This window comes from Tachypleus tridentatus, chromosome 2, assembly GCF_004210375.1.
Source record: "Tachypleus tridentatus isolate NWPU-2018 chromosome 2, ASM421037v1, whole genome shotgun sequence".
Lineage (NCBI taxonomy): Eukaryota > Metazoa > Arthropoda > Merostomata > Xiphosura > Limulidae > Tachypleus > Tachypleus tridentatus.
In genome coordinates, this window is record NC_134826.1 from 119,947,602 (window position 1) to 119,963,616 (window position 16,015).

The 16,015-nt window shown below is 32.6% G+C and overlaps 1 protein-coding gene across 6 annotated transcripts in view; it reads left to right on the plus strand.

Moving 5' to 3' along the window:
- Positions 1-9,065: 9,065 nt before the first annotated feature.
- LOC143244952 (cytosolic phospholipase A2-like) overlaps positions 9,066-16,015 on the plus strand; it is a 47,493-nt gene continuing 40,543 nt past the window's right edge. For 2 of the 6 annotated variants that reach the window (XR_013025403.1, XM_076490552.1), the window contains exons 1-4: positions 9,323-9,462; positions 11,320-11,380; positions 13,156-13,180; positions 14,395-14,476. Coding sequence is in view for 5 of the 6 variants with exons in the window: in XM_076490552.1 (XP_076346667.1) it covers positions 11,325-11,380; positions 13,156-13,180; positions 14,395-14,476 (163 nt within the window). In the remaining variant the exon portion in view is untranslated. Of the gene's footprint in view, positions 9,296-9,322; positions 9,463-9,635; positions 9,655-11,319; positions 11,381-13,155; positions 13,181-14,394; positions 14,477-16,015 lie in introns of those variants that run through there. The other 4 variants (XM_076490553.1, XM_076490554.1, XM_076490556.1 and 1 more) reach the window with 4 other exon arrangements.

Genomic DNA, 16,015 nt, shown 5'->3' on the forward strand with positions numbered 1-16,015 from the left:
TATTTTGAATAGCACAAAACTACACAATGGGCTATCTGTGCTCTGCCCACCACGGGTATGGAAACCCGTGTTCTAGCGGTGCGTTTTGTGTTTTATCTTGTCTTATATCGGTGCGAGTCCGCAAACATACCACCGTGAGCCACTAGGGGGCATGACAATGAGGAAATCAATTCAAAGTTTACTCGAATTATTTGAAACATACATAAAGTTGAGAGAAAAAAATGTTTCCATTAGATGAAAAAATAACTTTAAATATTCTGCTTTGTGTGAGCCGAGAACAGAAGCCCCCCAGTGGCTTAAAACCGGATTTCGATACCCGTGGTGGGCAGAGCACAGATAACCCATTGTGTTGCTTTGTGCTGAATTCAAAACAACAAAACAACAGCCGAAAACAGAAATTTAGCACATTCTTTGTTTGTAAACAGTAGTTTAATTAAATATTCGGCATTAGGATTGTGTTTTCTAATTTAATTATTGTTTTAGGCCCGGCATGGCCAAGTGTGTTAAGGCGTTCGACTCGTAATGCGAGGATTGCGGGTTCGATGATCAAAACATGATCGTCATTTTAGCCGTGGAGCGTTATAATGTTACAGTAAATCCCACTATTCGTTGGTAAAAACGTAGCCCAAGAGGGGTGGTGATGACTAGCTGCCTTCCCTCTAGTCTTACACTACTAAATTAGGGACGGCTAGCTCCGATAGCCCTCAAGTAGCTTTGCGCGAAAGTCTGAAACAACAATTATTGTTTTGTGTAAAAATGCGATTTAACCGTATTTTAACGCAAACATAAGTAATTTCAAATGTAAAAAAAATATATATGCATATAGTGTGAGTTTAAAATTTATTACATTTTACCTTTATCTCACGTCTAAGCCTAAATCCTCTTCAAATATATTATAATAAAGAAGCTTAGGTTGTTTTGAATTTCGCACAAAGCTACTCGAAGGGTATCTGCGCTAAACATCTCTAATTTATTACTAAAAGACAAGAGGAAAAGCAACTAGTTATCAACACCCATCTCCAACTCTTGGGCTACTATTTTAAGAACAAATAATGGGATTAACCATTACCTTATAACGCTTTCACGGCTGAAAAGGAGAGCATATTTGACGGAATGCTAATTCGAACCCGCAACACAGAGTGGGAGTCGAACGCCCTAAAACCTTGCAATGCCATTGTAAACGAACACAATAATTTTTTAGTTTTCGGTACACATTTTCTTTTAATTAATCCCGAATCAACTCTTTAAAATTTTCTGTTAATCCTTATTGAATATAAAAATGGCTTTTGTTGACAATAATTAGGAGAAAATTAAAGCTTTATGCAGGAAAAAATAAAATAAAATGTCAGATTTACTACATCCAGTGAGCAGAATATATTACGAGTGAAATTACAGCGTTATCAGGAATACTTGTAGACATAATATTATGTGTATTAAGGTTAATAGAACTTTTCACAGTTCGAGGGTTGCCGGTTTGAATTCGTATCCCACGAAACATCTTCGCCTTTTCAGCCATGGGTATGTTATAATGTTACGGCCAATCCCATTTATGCCTTTTTAAAAGAGGTGGCGGTAGGTCGTAATAACTAGCTACCTTACCTCTGGTCTTTCACTGTTAAATTAAGAACGGCTAGAGGAGATAGAGCTCGTATAGGTTTTCGCGAAATTCCAAACAAACTAAACCGAACTTTCATCTGTTCTGCTAAGTTAGGAACTTAACCTCGCACTTCGGCAAAGGAAATCTAACGGAAAGACAAGGGTAGGGTAGAATGAAAAAAGTCCATAAACGTGCTGGGTAAAGATATTTTGTACGTTTTTTTATATATACACATGTTACAAATGTATTACATGAACGATATTTTTCTGATTTTTCTTGTGCCAGGGTGTTTGTTTGAAGTTAAGTACAAAGCAACACAATGGACTCTGTGCTCTGCCCACCACGGTTATCGAAATCTGGATTCTAGCGTTGTAAGTCCGCAGACATGCTCTGTACCACTAGGGGCGCCAGGGTGTTTCTGGAACAAGCAACAGCATTATACACTATGACCATATTAGCTTCATTCTTCCTTACTTTTATTAGTAAGTTCTTAGAATTATTAATACAATCTTCTCGCATTGAAGCTGTCGTTGTTCCAGGAACAATAAGGACTATTTGGTGGCTCGCCATTTCTTCGGAGTAATTAAGCAAAATTAATTCAAGTGAAAATAATAAAAATTAGTATTAAACTAAATACATAATAGTGATCTATTAATCCTTAACCTAATTCTCATTTGTAACTGACTCGTATAAAATTGACAAAAATTACACTTTATTAACTTAATCTATTTCACATAATGACAGTTGTGATCCATATAATTTTACAATATAAATAAAATGTGAACCACTACCACAGGTATCAATAGGTACTTTAAAGATTCGGGGGTTGGGAATTTTCATTTCGGTATAATGCCAAACATGGTTTTTATTTTAATTTTTCAAAATTTAGCTGGTCTGATAAGCCCTGGGTATGGGGCAAATGACTTCGTAGGCCATGTATATCATAGATTTAATGTGGTTGACATATCATCATACCTTTTTCGTCAGTTTTTTTTTTTTTTTAGAATACAAAATGAAGTGAGTAATTAAAGTAATTGTTCTTTTTTTTTACAAGATTAGTAAAAACTGTTAATCACTAAACACGAAAGTGCTTATTATGTTGGGATGAGCGAGGAAAATATGGCAGTCGTATATTACGTATATCGCTGTTTTGAATCTCTCTTATAACACTGTAAGAGACTTTTTATAATCACCTAACGTAGGTTTTCAAACATTGTTAAAAACCTTCAGTTTAGCTGAAAACCATCATTAAAGCAGAGAACCGGCGAGTAGCGCAACAGTCAAATGTTCTGATGATTATTCTGATTTTGACATCAGAAGAGCTAAATTGCCATTGCTTGAAAACGTTGCGATAGTTTGCACACCAGGACGTTGTTTCTTAACGTGGGAAGTGCAGAAAACGTATAGCGTTTCATTAACTTCAACCTATGATGTCCATTAAGACGACAAGTCACGCCAGTCTAAAACTATTGCTTTGGTAGCAACTGTAATTCATTAACAAAAATTGTGAAAATATTGTTGTTTTGTTTGTAACAAAGCTACACAATGGGCTAACTGTGTTCTGCCCATTACGGGTATCAAAACCAGGTTTCTAGAGTTGTAATTCCGCTGACATGCCGCTGTGCCACTGGGTGTAAGGAAAAGAAAAAGGATGGTGTTGGGATGGCAAGAAATAAAACTATAGAAACAAGGTAGGGAAAACACAAAACAGTGCGAAAAATATCTACATAAGTAGCCACTGCGTCCATGTTACAATAAGCTTATGTGAATTAGACATTGTTTGTTTTTGAATTTCGCGTAAAGATACACGAGGGGCAACTGCGCTAGCCGTACCTAATTTAGCAGTGTAAGAATACATGGAAGACAGTCAGTAATCACCACCCACCACCAACTCTTGGTCTACACTCTTAGCACTGAATAATGAGATTGACCGTCATATTACAACGCCCCCATAGCTGAATAAGTGAACATGTTTGGTGTGAAGGAAATTCGAACTCGCAACCCTCAGATTACGAATCGAGCGTCTTAACCACTTATCTCTGCCGGGCCGTTAGACATTCTAAGACTGTATAGCATTATTCAGTTTAAATGCTTTTATTCAAACCTGAATTCACACAAACGAAAGTATTCAACATTTAGTTGTAAGTAAAAGTTTTTCTTTAAAATATTTGGGTATTTATGGAGCAGTTTTTTTGCATGATATTGTGTATTCATTCAAGCCTTGTTTCTGTATATCTTGGGATTTGCAACCCTAAATTTTTTTTCCAAATTTATTTTTTACTCGTGTGAAAGGGAAGAATAGATAAAAAGTAAAGAAACAAGTTGAACCTAAATATAAAGATTATATTTTCAAGACTACAACTGGGGACTTTAAAAAAGGAAACAAACAAGGCTGGTGTTTTTGTCTACATTATTTTCTTATCACTTAAGTTGATAAGTACTGTAAACATGGAAACGCTGGATTGATAAGTACTGCAAACAAGGAAAACACTGGATTGATAAGTACTGCAAACAGGGAAAACACTGGATTGATAAGTACTGCAAACAAGGAAAACACTGGATTGATAAGTACTGCAAACAGGGAATACACTGGATTATTTGATGGCGGAGAGTGAGGGATTTATAAAAAGTTTACAACACGACAAAATCAAAGAGGTTGATTTAAGTCTAAAACTATTATTTCAGTTTACTTGCAAAAGGGTCTAATATGTTTGACGTGACGGGGATTCGAGCCCGCAACCCTCAGATTCAAATCTAGTACCCTAACCACCTGGCCATACTGGGCCTGTTTTTATAGGTTTGTTTTATTGTATAATCTGTTAGGCTACCGCCTATTCGGAGGAATTTTTACCTTCCGTTAGGCCCGGCATAACCAGGTGGTTAAAGCACTTGACTCGTAATCTGAGGGTCGCGAGTTCGAATCCCTGTCGCATTAAATATTCTCGCCCTTTCAACCGTGAGGGCGTTATAATGTGATGGCCAATCCCACTATTCGTTGATAAAAAAGAGTAGCCAAAGAGTTAGTGGTGGTTGGTGTAGACTAGCACAGATAGCCTTCGTGTAGATTTCCGCGAAATTAAAAAAGAAACAAATAGTTATACAGCGACACCCATTAGAAAACGGGCTATGTTTTTATGAACAAAGAGTAGTATTGACCGTCACAACTGAAAGGACAAGAACGTTTAGTGTGAGAAGGATTCGAACCCAGGACCCTGGATCGAGTGCCTTAACCACGTGGTTATGGCGGTCCTGCTTTTACCGTAGGCAAGCTCTAACTTTAATAATTAAAGTGTTTAGAGCCGTAGTAATAGGTCATCATCAGGTAAAAGATACAGTCACAAAGGTGGTTATATCACAGAATAATAATAATTAAAATTAAAATTGCCTACTGTAAAACATTGCTGTTATTATATTTTTGAGTCAGTTAGGCTTCTAAGTAAACATTTATTTTTGTTTAGTATGATCCTACGCAGTTTTTGCAGAAATGTGAGGTCCAGGAAACCGTTGAGTTGTTTAGTTCTAGCTACTTTTGTTTCCTAGTTGTTTACAGAAAGGAAGGGGCCTGTCGACTGTTTACGCAAGTATGCATGCCTTGTTTTGTGCTGTGTATTATAAACAAGTATTGTATTTCACTTTACGTCACGTGTCTAGTCTATTTATTTTCTTAACTTAAACTCAATCGTTTCGTTCAATTCAGAATTACTCTAATTATCCTGCACGAATATCCCGTCATAAAGCGAAACCACTAACACTTGTGTGTGAATAAGAGATGACAATAAAATCACGATGGACATGTATGCTGTACTGATACATATATGTTTACGTACATGTTAACACACGCACTATAAACTCCGCTGGTTTATTGCTCAGTTAACAAATTTACCAAAATTAAGATTTAACAATAATTTTGCTTAAAATTAACACTGAAAGAGACTCAAAATAAACTTTACTACAGGTAGGGGGAACTAATATTTGGCTCACGAATAATCAGTACTATTGTAACCATGCTTTCTTGCCCACACTAAGGTTAAGTCAGTCGACGAACATTTCCCTTCCTGAAACTTACCATGTAACCTGATTTATTTCAACAATGGTTCTTTCCTTTCACACTGATTTTAGGTATTTACTATATTGTTACGAAAAAAATTCTAACAAATTCGTGTGTGTACCGCTTATCAGTTTAATAACTGTTTTTTTTTTAATTCTAACAAAATTGTTATCGAATTTATTTACGGCTTTTTACAGCTGAATTTAGATTTAGTCCGTCTAACTTTTCTACCTCAAGAATAATCCAACTAAAATAAACATGCTTAAAACACAATTTTTAAGGAAATCGAAAGACTTATACGAGCGCATACAACCCGGTAAAGTTATTCTAAACATAAAGAATATATGTTGTGTAAAATCCATTAACAATAAAAGCGTCTAAATAAAACATAGCTAAAAACCTTACTAAATTCACAAATTATTTAAACAAAATTAAAATTATTTCCCAATTTTTTATAAGAATTTACATTGAATAAATAATTTATTTTTCTGTTGATTGTCACAAAGCCAAATGGAAAAACAAATGTGTTTTTAATGTATTGTGTATTGTATATACTTTGGTTAACTGAAGAACAGTCGTAAAACTGGGGAAACATAACCATCCTATCGAAACCAAAAATAAAATGATACGATATTTCGAACCTGGTGGTGCTTTGAATGCTTATATATATATCTATACTTGTATAAGCAATATACTTGTTTGTTTGCTCGTTCGTTCGCGAACTTTAGACCAATCTCAAACAAATTTGCACGATCATTACCCGGCCCTACTTACCCTGGGTCATGCACTCAGCAAGCATATGTTTGTTTAGCTAACGACTCCATAGATCTGGACTATTTTTATTTCTAACACTTTGCACTTTGAGTTCTTTTGTTTTTCTTTCACTTTTTCTTGGGCAGTTTTTGAGTATTTTTTCTTCATTAAAAATTTCAAGCATTAACTTTTTTGTCAGGAAAAATGTCAACCAAAGCATAAGGCAGACCTTAGAATGGCAGGGCTACATATGAAAATGCCTTCCTTTTCACGTGGTCGGTTCTGTTTTGAGCGTTCATGAGTAGGGTCACCAAGAAAGCTCTTCATTTTGACCCAAGAGAGAGGAAGGACTTCTATTTAAACCTATCAAGAAGCACTCAGAGTATCACTAAACATTGAAGGTGCAGAGAAAGATGAGAAATAGTAATAAAACAAAGCGCAGTAAAGTAATTGTTAAACTATTTCTGTAATGTGGAGTAAAGAAAAGGTAAATAAAGTAGGTGTAAATCAGGTAAGTGTGAAATAAAGTAACGTAAATTATTTGTGAAATAAATTATGCATATGAATGCAAATTATTGCCTTAATTTGCTATTTTAAGGTTTCAAGCCCAATATTGAGCCCTTATGTCTCCGAACACAGAACGAGTGTCTCAGCTATTTTTCTGATGTAAAACATACTATACTAAGTTCATGTTCACGTGAACAATCGGCATCAACTTTGCGCCCTTTGGATCGCTACCTGAGGTGTAAAAAACCAAAGAAAGACTAGGTGCTTTATCTTTAACACATAATCATTATGATATTGCAATCAATATTGAAACTACAGACAGTCCCCGACTTACGTGAGGGTTACGTTCCGAGAAAGCTTTACCTAAGTCTACGGATTTACAACGCTAAATTCAAGGATTCGATTCCCGTCGGTGGATTCAGCAGATAGCCCGACGTGGCTTTGCTATAAGTTTGTTTGTTGTTGTTTTTTTGAATTTCGCACAAAGCTACTCGAGGGCTATCTGTGCTAGCCGTTCCTAATTTAGCAATGTAAGACTAGAGGGAAGGCAGCTAGTCATCACCACCCACCGCCCACTCTTGGGTAAAAGTGGTGGTAAAAGACTATTCTTTTACCAACGAATAGTGGGATTGACCGTCACATTATAACGCACCTACGGCTGAAAGGGCGAGCCTGTTTGGCGCGACGGGGATGCGAACCCGCGACCCTCAGATTATGAGTCGCACGCCTTAACACGCTTGGCACTGCCAGGTCTTTGCTATAAGAAAATACACAAAGGCCTAGAAGAAATGTAGGCTGATTTTCATGGTTTTATATGCCAACCTTGGTTTACATCACGCTGTGCTTAATCAAGCTATGTAGATATAATAAAAATGGCCAGTAAATGCAAAAAGGAAAAGAAGTTTTCAAAAAGTGAAGTGTAATTCATTTGTGGTAAGTTTGTTTATTACCACAGATGGCAGACAGTAGCTGAACAGCTTATAAAAATGATCACGTGGTGACAGTAGTAGCGCATTGATAAGATGACGTAAATTAAATTTTTTGCAACGATAATTTATCAATGGGTTTATGAGAATTCTTTACGTAAGTCGGGGATCGTCTATACATATATAAGTTACTTTTGGAAAAGTAACCCAGATGAATGGAAGACACTAAAATGGCATTTCCGTTGTGCATACATGTTCGTAAATGATACCTAATGATTGAAATAGCTAATTTACTATTGTTGTAGGGAGCTCTTTAAATTAGTGATATAATTTAACACTTAATAACTGCTCTGTATGTAGTTCGTGCAATATTTTACTGTAACAAAACATACATATTTATTCTAATTTAAAAGCCCCTAATGGCACAGCGGTATGTATTCGGACTGACATCGCTAGAAACCGAGTTTTGATACCCGTGACGGGCAGAGCACAGTTAGTCCATTTTGTAGCTTTGTGCTTAATTCCAAACAAACAAAACTGATTTACGTTTTGCTCCACAAGGTGTGTTACAATAGAATGATGATTTGTTGATTTTTCATTGGATGTTTGAACAGACATGGAATTTTTTAATGTATATTTTATGTAAAATTGAATTCTTTTCAACTCATCATGTAGTAACCTTACGAGCTCTAAATAGGCGAAACTGCAGTCCCCAGCAGAGAGGGACAGCTAACCAAAGAATGCGTTAGGCTATTGTGTCACAGATTTTCCTTTTAATTTTACTTTGGTAAAAGAAATGTGTAACATGTACATATATATATATAATGTGTTGAACTTATTCATGTTGTTTAGTGTTCCAGTAAAGAATGAATTTAAAACTGCTCATTCGTACAGTTCTATGTACTACAGTCCAAATAAAAGAAACAACGTATAGACAATATAGTTTTAAAATGTTATTAAATGTGTGAAATAGAATGAAAACTACATAAGTATAAAAGAAGTAAACCTTTGCTTATTTGTTAAATTATTTTAGGACCAATTTCTTAATTACAATCGTCAGTATTGATGGATAACAGAAAAGTCATCCTAAAAGAAAAAAAAAAAAGGTAAGTGAGAAATATCCGTTTCGTCAGACAGTGTTTTCAAGTAGTAAATAGTTTAGCTTTATTTTTTCTGCTATGCCATACTAAATTGCTCAATTACCACAGGCCCCACTTTTATACCGTTGTTTATTGAACTTACTATTCATTCGTGGAATAAGACGTACGTTTTCTGAAACTAAGGCAAGACGTTGTAATTCAGGTCATTGTCATGGAAGCCTTAAAAAGCAACCTTATGTTTTACCGGATTTCCTTGAACAGGAGTGTGAAATCGTGCTATTTCATAATTGTTACGAAATTGAAGCCATACACCCATACTAACGAGGCGTAGGGGAACCGTGTTACTAGAATTAGAATTATTTAAGTAAGTAGTTGTCTTAATGTTTGAGTAGAGGGCGCTACCTTCACAAAACAGAAAATCAAATACAGTATTTAGTTTATACACGTGTAAATTATCCAGTAGATATAATATATGCAGTGTGCGTGGTGAATATCAGTTACTGAAAAGGCGGCCTAATTTAAACAAATAATGTGAGTAAATGCAGTTTTCTGAGCTAAAATTTATTTGAAAATGTGTTTTCAGTTTCGTTTTCATTTCGAAAATTGTTTGAATTTTACATTGTGATACAGCCATTTGAAGTGTAACTTTAAGCGTATATGTGTATATATAATTATTCTCGTTTTCACACTCATATACGGGTAACCAAAATTTATCAAATTAAGGTAATAAGAGTAATTTGTAGGGTCGATTTTATTTGTATCACAGCAATAATAATTTATACAGACAAATGTTTCTTTGTTGAATTTCGCGCAAAGAGCTATTTAGAGGAAAGCATCTAGTCAATAACACTCACCCCCTGCCAACTCTTGGTCTATTGTTTACAACAAATAGTGGGATTGAGCATTACATTATGCCTGAAAGGAACAGCGTTTTGCTGCTGAGATTTCAAACCGTGACACTCAGATGGCGAATAGAGCGCCCAAACCACCGATTATGCCACATGCAACAGTCCAAATAAAGTAGTAGATTTTACTATAAGTTGTAGTATAATTGAGATGTTAATTTGTTACTGACAGGTTATACAGCTCTATTATTTTATGTATCATCTGTTAACTTGCATTGACAATTTGTATTGTAGTTTATATTATAGTTTTATTTATTTATCTATTATATGCATTATGTTTTTTATTTTTGGCCTTTTTGTCTGAACCATTTTTAAATACTATTTTGTAGTTTCAAGCCACAGGTTATGTTGTTGGTATTGTTTTCTATGCATATCTAAAACATAACTTGTATATTTTTACATACAGGCTAAAATTACATGTTTTTATGTATATTTTAAACTTTGGCAATACATTAGTACAATCTTCTATTTTATTTTTAATTTGTAATGAAGGTCATAAACTTAAATATTATTATCATATATTATATCAAGTTAACTCTGAATGATCTATTCTTGATTAAATGAGAGATTGGTAGATTAAGTCAATGCAATTCAGGTACTATCTCACAACTTGAAATCACTTATTGTTGTGAATATCATTAATTAGGGTTAAGCAATAACTACTTTCCCACAATTAAGTTGTTGGAGGTCTTGATTTTTTTGTTTAATAGAAAGTAATTATCATTATTAGTGGCCTGGCATGGCCAAGCTTGTTAAGGCGTGCGACTCGTAATCTGAGGGTTGCGGGTTTGCATCCCTGTCGTGCCAAACATGCTCGCCCTTTCAGCCGTGGGGGCATTATAATGTGACGGTCAATCCCACTATTTGTTGGTAAAAGAGTAGCCCAAGAGTTGGAGGTGGGTGGTGATGACTAGCTGCCTTCCCTCTAGTCTTACACCGCTAAATTAGGGACGGCTAGCACAAATAGCCTTCGAGTAGCTTTGTGCGAAATTCCAAAAAACAAACAAACAATCATTATTAGCAGTAGAAGTTTTAAAACTATATTACTTCTAAACTATTTCCCTAATAATTTTGGGCAATAAAATTGCAAATTATATTAGTGTAGTGTATATTGTGTTTATAAATAAGATCTAAGAGAAGAGATCACACAAGATAAAATTTAAAAGATGTTTTTATTTAATCTTAAAAACGTGGTATGCAGTGTTTTGTTTGTTAATGTAGTTTTCAAAACAAGAATTATAAACTTAAGTGTATTACAAGTTTACCTATAGGTAATGAACTTCTGAATTAAACTATGAAAGTCTTTATAGTTTTTCGTTACTTTTTCAATATCATGTAATTCTTGTAGAACTTGGATAGTGAACCATAAAATATTTGTTATGTACAAGTAACTGTTATAAAAAATAAAATTTAATGTATTTACAGAAATGTGTACTTTACGTTTCACTGTTTGTTCAGCAACTTTGATTCTTTTCATTTCTAGTACGAATGGCATTGAAATATGGAACTATGTCTGAAAATTCTCCCTGTGGAAAAGACGAAGGGTAAATAGGGAACTTAAAGAGTTAATCTTTGTAATTATGTCCACTTGTTAAATCACAATAAAATAAAGAGTTTAGAACAGTCATTAATATTCTTTAATCTTATTAATTTAATAAAAGACATGTAAGAAATAGATTATTTAGTTATTTTTATTATGCTAGTGCGTTGCTTATAAAACATTTGCAATTCATACTCATTATTTTAAATATTCTTTTAGTGAAATGCATTCGAACTTTATTTGAAACTTCCAAAGAAATTTAAGCTTATAATGTATTATAACAAAATTTCAAATTATTGCAATGAATATATACCTGTGGATATAAATAAGAAAACACTGGAATACCACATCTCCCCTTCTGTTTTTACTAATTACTTCTACTGGTTCCATGACTCTGAAGATCGCTCTTAATGAAATAGTTTTACTGAGAATCCATAACAAAAAACATACAAATACCACTTTTCAATTTAGCGTAAATAATCTAAATGAAACACATATGTTTTCCAAATGTACAAATACGTAATGCAGTCCGTGTATAAATTAGGTACATTGCAAATGTTCAAAAATAAATAAAATTAATCAAAATACTTCTCTCTTTAATATCTTGTTCTGATTATGTAACTGACTGATAGCTGACTACATGTTTGAGGGGGGTTGTGTAACTGAGTGTAGGAATGTAGAGGGCATGCTTAGATGTTTGATTATATTTATCAATACAGGTATAAAGGTGTTCCTTTGTATTGGTTTATTTTGAGCTTGAGTTGTATGAGAAATAGAAATGCACTTTATTTATTCTTTGTGTCTAGTCTCATTTGAATTGATGAATATTTAAGGGCATCACAAGGTACAGTATGTTTTTTTTTTTGTATTGTTTGATCTTTTACTGTATAAAGTTGGAATAATGTAGAATTCAGTCAAAAAATGAAAAAGTTGTTTGGGCATAGTGTATCAAGATATATGTAAGTTTCAAGACAATCGGCACACAGTTGCCAATATTAGAAAGAAGCATAGGAAATACAAGATATCTATCTCCTTACAGGATAGATATAGCAATATCAAAGTATGGGTGAGTTACATTGTGCAAAGTTATAAGTTGTGTTTTGGTTTCTGTTGGTTGTTTAACTGATGTTTAAGTACACTAACTTGAAGCGAGGTTTGTTTTTTCCTCCTACACCACCTCTCCATATTGATTTCAGAAATCAAGATACACTTTATAATTTCTCAATTGTAACCTTATGTTAATTTGTTTTACAACTTTTTTTATTTTTGTTTAATTAAAAAAATGATGCTTATAATACCAAATAATTTTCAGTCATGACAGATTTGTAAGTGCCATTTGTATATATTATAATACATTCATTAATGTAGGTGGTGTAAATTTTATTTAACTAATTTGACTGTCAATAAATATAATCTTTGTATTATCGTGTTTATCAAAATTAAACAAATTATTATTTTTTGACACAGTTATTTATAATGGTAGACTAAGTTTTTCAGTGAGATTTTAATATCAAATGAAATCATCTCAGAATAACTGCTTTATAAAAATCTTCTTTAAAGATATCAATAAGATTGTATCTAAAGAAGTGATAAATGCTGAAGTGGAAAAATACGAACTACATGTATTAAAATATATATATTTATCTAAAATGAAATGAGCAGTGACTGGAAGTTTTTTTTTTTTAAGTTTTTAATAAAACCAGTGATACAATATCTCTGTGTTCGGAATACAAATGATGTTTTCTAATGTATTGTTTTCATACTTTATTTGTTCTGCAGGTTTAATCCATATGAGGTATTTATGGTAAGTTTTGTTCATTGTGTGTTATTATGCTATTTTTATATTTCAGTATTTGTTAGTACACACACAGATATATATACTTTTTGAGTATATATATATGTAAATATTTCAGATTTACATTTTCACTTTATATCTTGAAATACTGAAATGCTTGTTTGAAAGAGTTCTGATATTCCCAGATGCATATACCCTTGTATTTATGTAGGTATGTTGAGACATAACAGATATTGCAACCACATAGGTGCAAAATTTTAGCAAGAAACAAATTTGATATTACATATGATAAATTCATTCACATGACCAGTTTATACCCATAAATAGTCAAGTCAACCACATGTTTGTTTATGAAGCCATTCTCATTTATATAGTAATTCTCAATCATCCAAATCTATGTTTATCTCTTAACCCTGAAAATTTAGAAAATGAGTTAAAGTTTGACTGTACCAATTTATATACAACTTTATTCACTTGGATGCAGCTGTTCAAAACCATAATTTAAATCCAGGTTTTGAAAATAGCAAATTTCAGGAGTTAAGTGATATTTGAGCACTGAATTTACATGAATATTTGCATGAACATGTAGATGATTGTTCACATAAATATCTACATTTAGATTTTAAAAATTTCATAAGACTGCCCAATAATAGGGGAAAAAGGACTTTTTTGTGGGAGCTCTTATGGTTGGTTGCTCATAATTACATTTAACTTGATGAGAACATTAAGTAATTGTTCAATGTAAGGGGCACATATTCTTTGCATATTTCTTGCTTCCCATGAATTTCTGTTCTTAAATGACCACTGAATAATGGTTTAAAAATCTTTCATTTATGAGAATGTAAGAAATTAGTTTGTGAGAGAAGACAGAGAGGCTCAATGAAATTATTAAAATTCTGCATGAATTTAAATTTATTCATTTTTCATAAATTCCTTTTTATAGTGTTTTGAAAAATGTTAAAACATGCAGAGTATAAATTCTACCACCTTTTTCATTTCACTATTTATTTACATGAAGGGGGCAGTAATTTAAAATAGCATGGATTTTGTATCTTCTAATTAAAATATTAAAAGAAATTATATTATTTTTGTGTCCTTATATATTTATGTGTTACAGTAAAGTATTGATTTTTTTGTGTAGGAATATTAGTTCACTTGCATATACTTTAATAATTTAGGGAACTGTTTATTTAATGAATCATGAAATATGTATCTTTTTACAGGTGTCTCCAACAAATGTCTTTATTCTTCATGTTAAAGTTTTAGAAGGTGTTGATATTACTAAAGGGACTCTTGGTGACTTTAGTAAGTACACATTAAAATTTATACACTTTTGTTTTTTTTTAGTGTTTCAGTTAGTTGTCTCAAAGATGTATACACAACTTTGTTGTTAGCATATTGGGCATATTTTTAATGTATGTATTTTTTTCAACATAAAAAAAATTACTGTAAATAAGCAGATTATGGAGCATGAATGTTTTCACTTAATTAATATACAGTAAGAGAAATTCAAAATATAAACTAAGTTTGTTTAGCATAATATTAGAAACTAACAAACTGAAGTATTTGTGTTATTGGTATGTTGTGAGATAAATCATAATCTTCAGAAGTGTTTGGTTTTAATTTATTAATATTATGAAAATGTTTATCTATAACATACTTCATATAATGGAAAACAGAATATTTCTTATGAGTTGGTAACAAACAGAAAAAGACTGATATGTTCAAGCAAGTTTTTTTAAACCAGCACATTGAAATATTGGCTAGTAACTCATTGCTTTAACTGAATAATCATGTCCTGATATCCTCAGTAATAAGGTCATCTTCATTGATAAAAACCAGATGGTGTTTTTGTAAGTTTTTTGTTGTTGTTGTTTGTAAGTAGTTGTAGACATAAACTGCATTATTCTCTAACATAATGTATAGTTCAAGGTGATGTTAATTTCTCTGGTGTTGGCACCAGTCCAGGATGCTGATTTATAGAAATTAATATCTGCTGTCTAGTAAGCTCTTTTAGATGCTATTTAGTTTAAGAAGGAAAACCTTGTTAGTAACATACTGACTGAACATTCTCTTAATTTTAGTACTCATGGTAAATCAGTGTCCATTAAAACGAGTAATATTCAACTCAAGGTTATAGACAGTGTGTGAACATAGATTCTTTTCTTTGAAATACTTTCACAGTTAATTTAATGGACAGTTATTTAAGCATTCAGGCTTAATTACATAAAACATAGTTGTTTCAATAAAATAATTATGATGTTTACAGTATTTTTGATACATTTGATATTCATTTGAACTGGTGTAAACAAAATTTTCTAAAATTTTCCACAACAATGAAAGTTTCAAAGAGTATCAACATAGTTTCTTTTTTTTAATAACTTGAGTGGTTACTGTATATACAGATAAGGACTTTGTATGAAAATAAGAATGTGACCTTAGGTTAACTGAATACACACTTAATGGTAATATTTCAGTGGGATCTTCATTTGGTGTTCATATCAATATATTGCTTTTGCTTGTGATTACTTTATTGAATTTCTGTAATTTGGCCCCATGGTGACAGTGAGGTATTTCTTCAGACTTAGTGCTATAAATTGGGTTTCCTGTGGTGGGTAAAGCTCATATAGCTTATTGTGTAGCTTTGTGTTCAACTTCAAACAAACAATCCACAATCTGAGTAAAACTTATGCACAGAGTGTAGTTCTAATAATTTGTTATATAGAAAACTGGTTTTGCTTGTTGTTCTAAATATAAACTTTTGCAGTCTGTTTTTTAATTCTCTTTTAGTTTTCTAGAGTAAAAATTTTTTCTGCTGATGTTTTATTATAATTATTATTATTA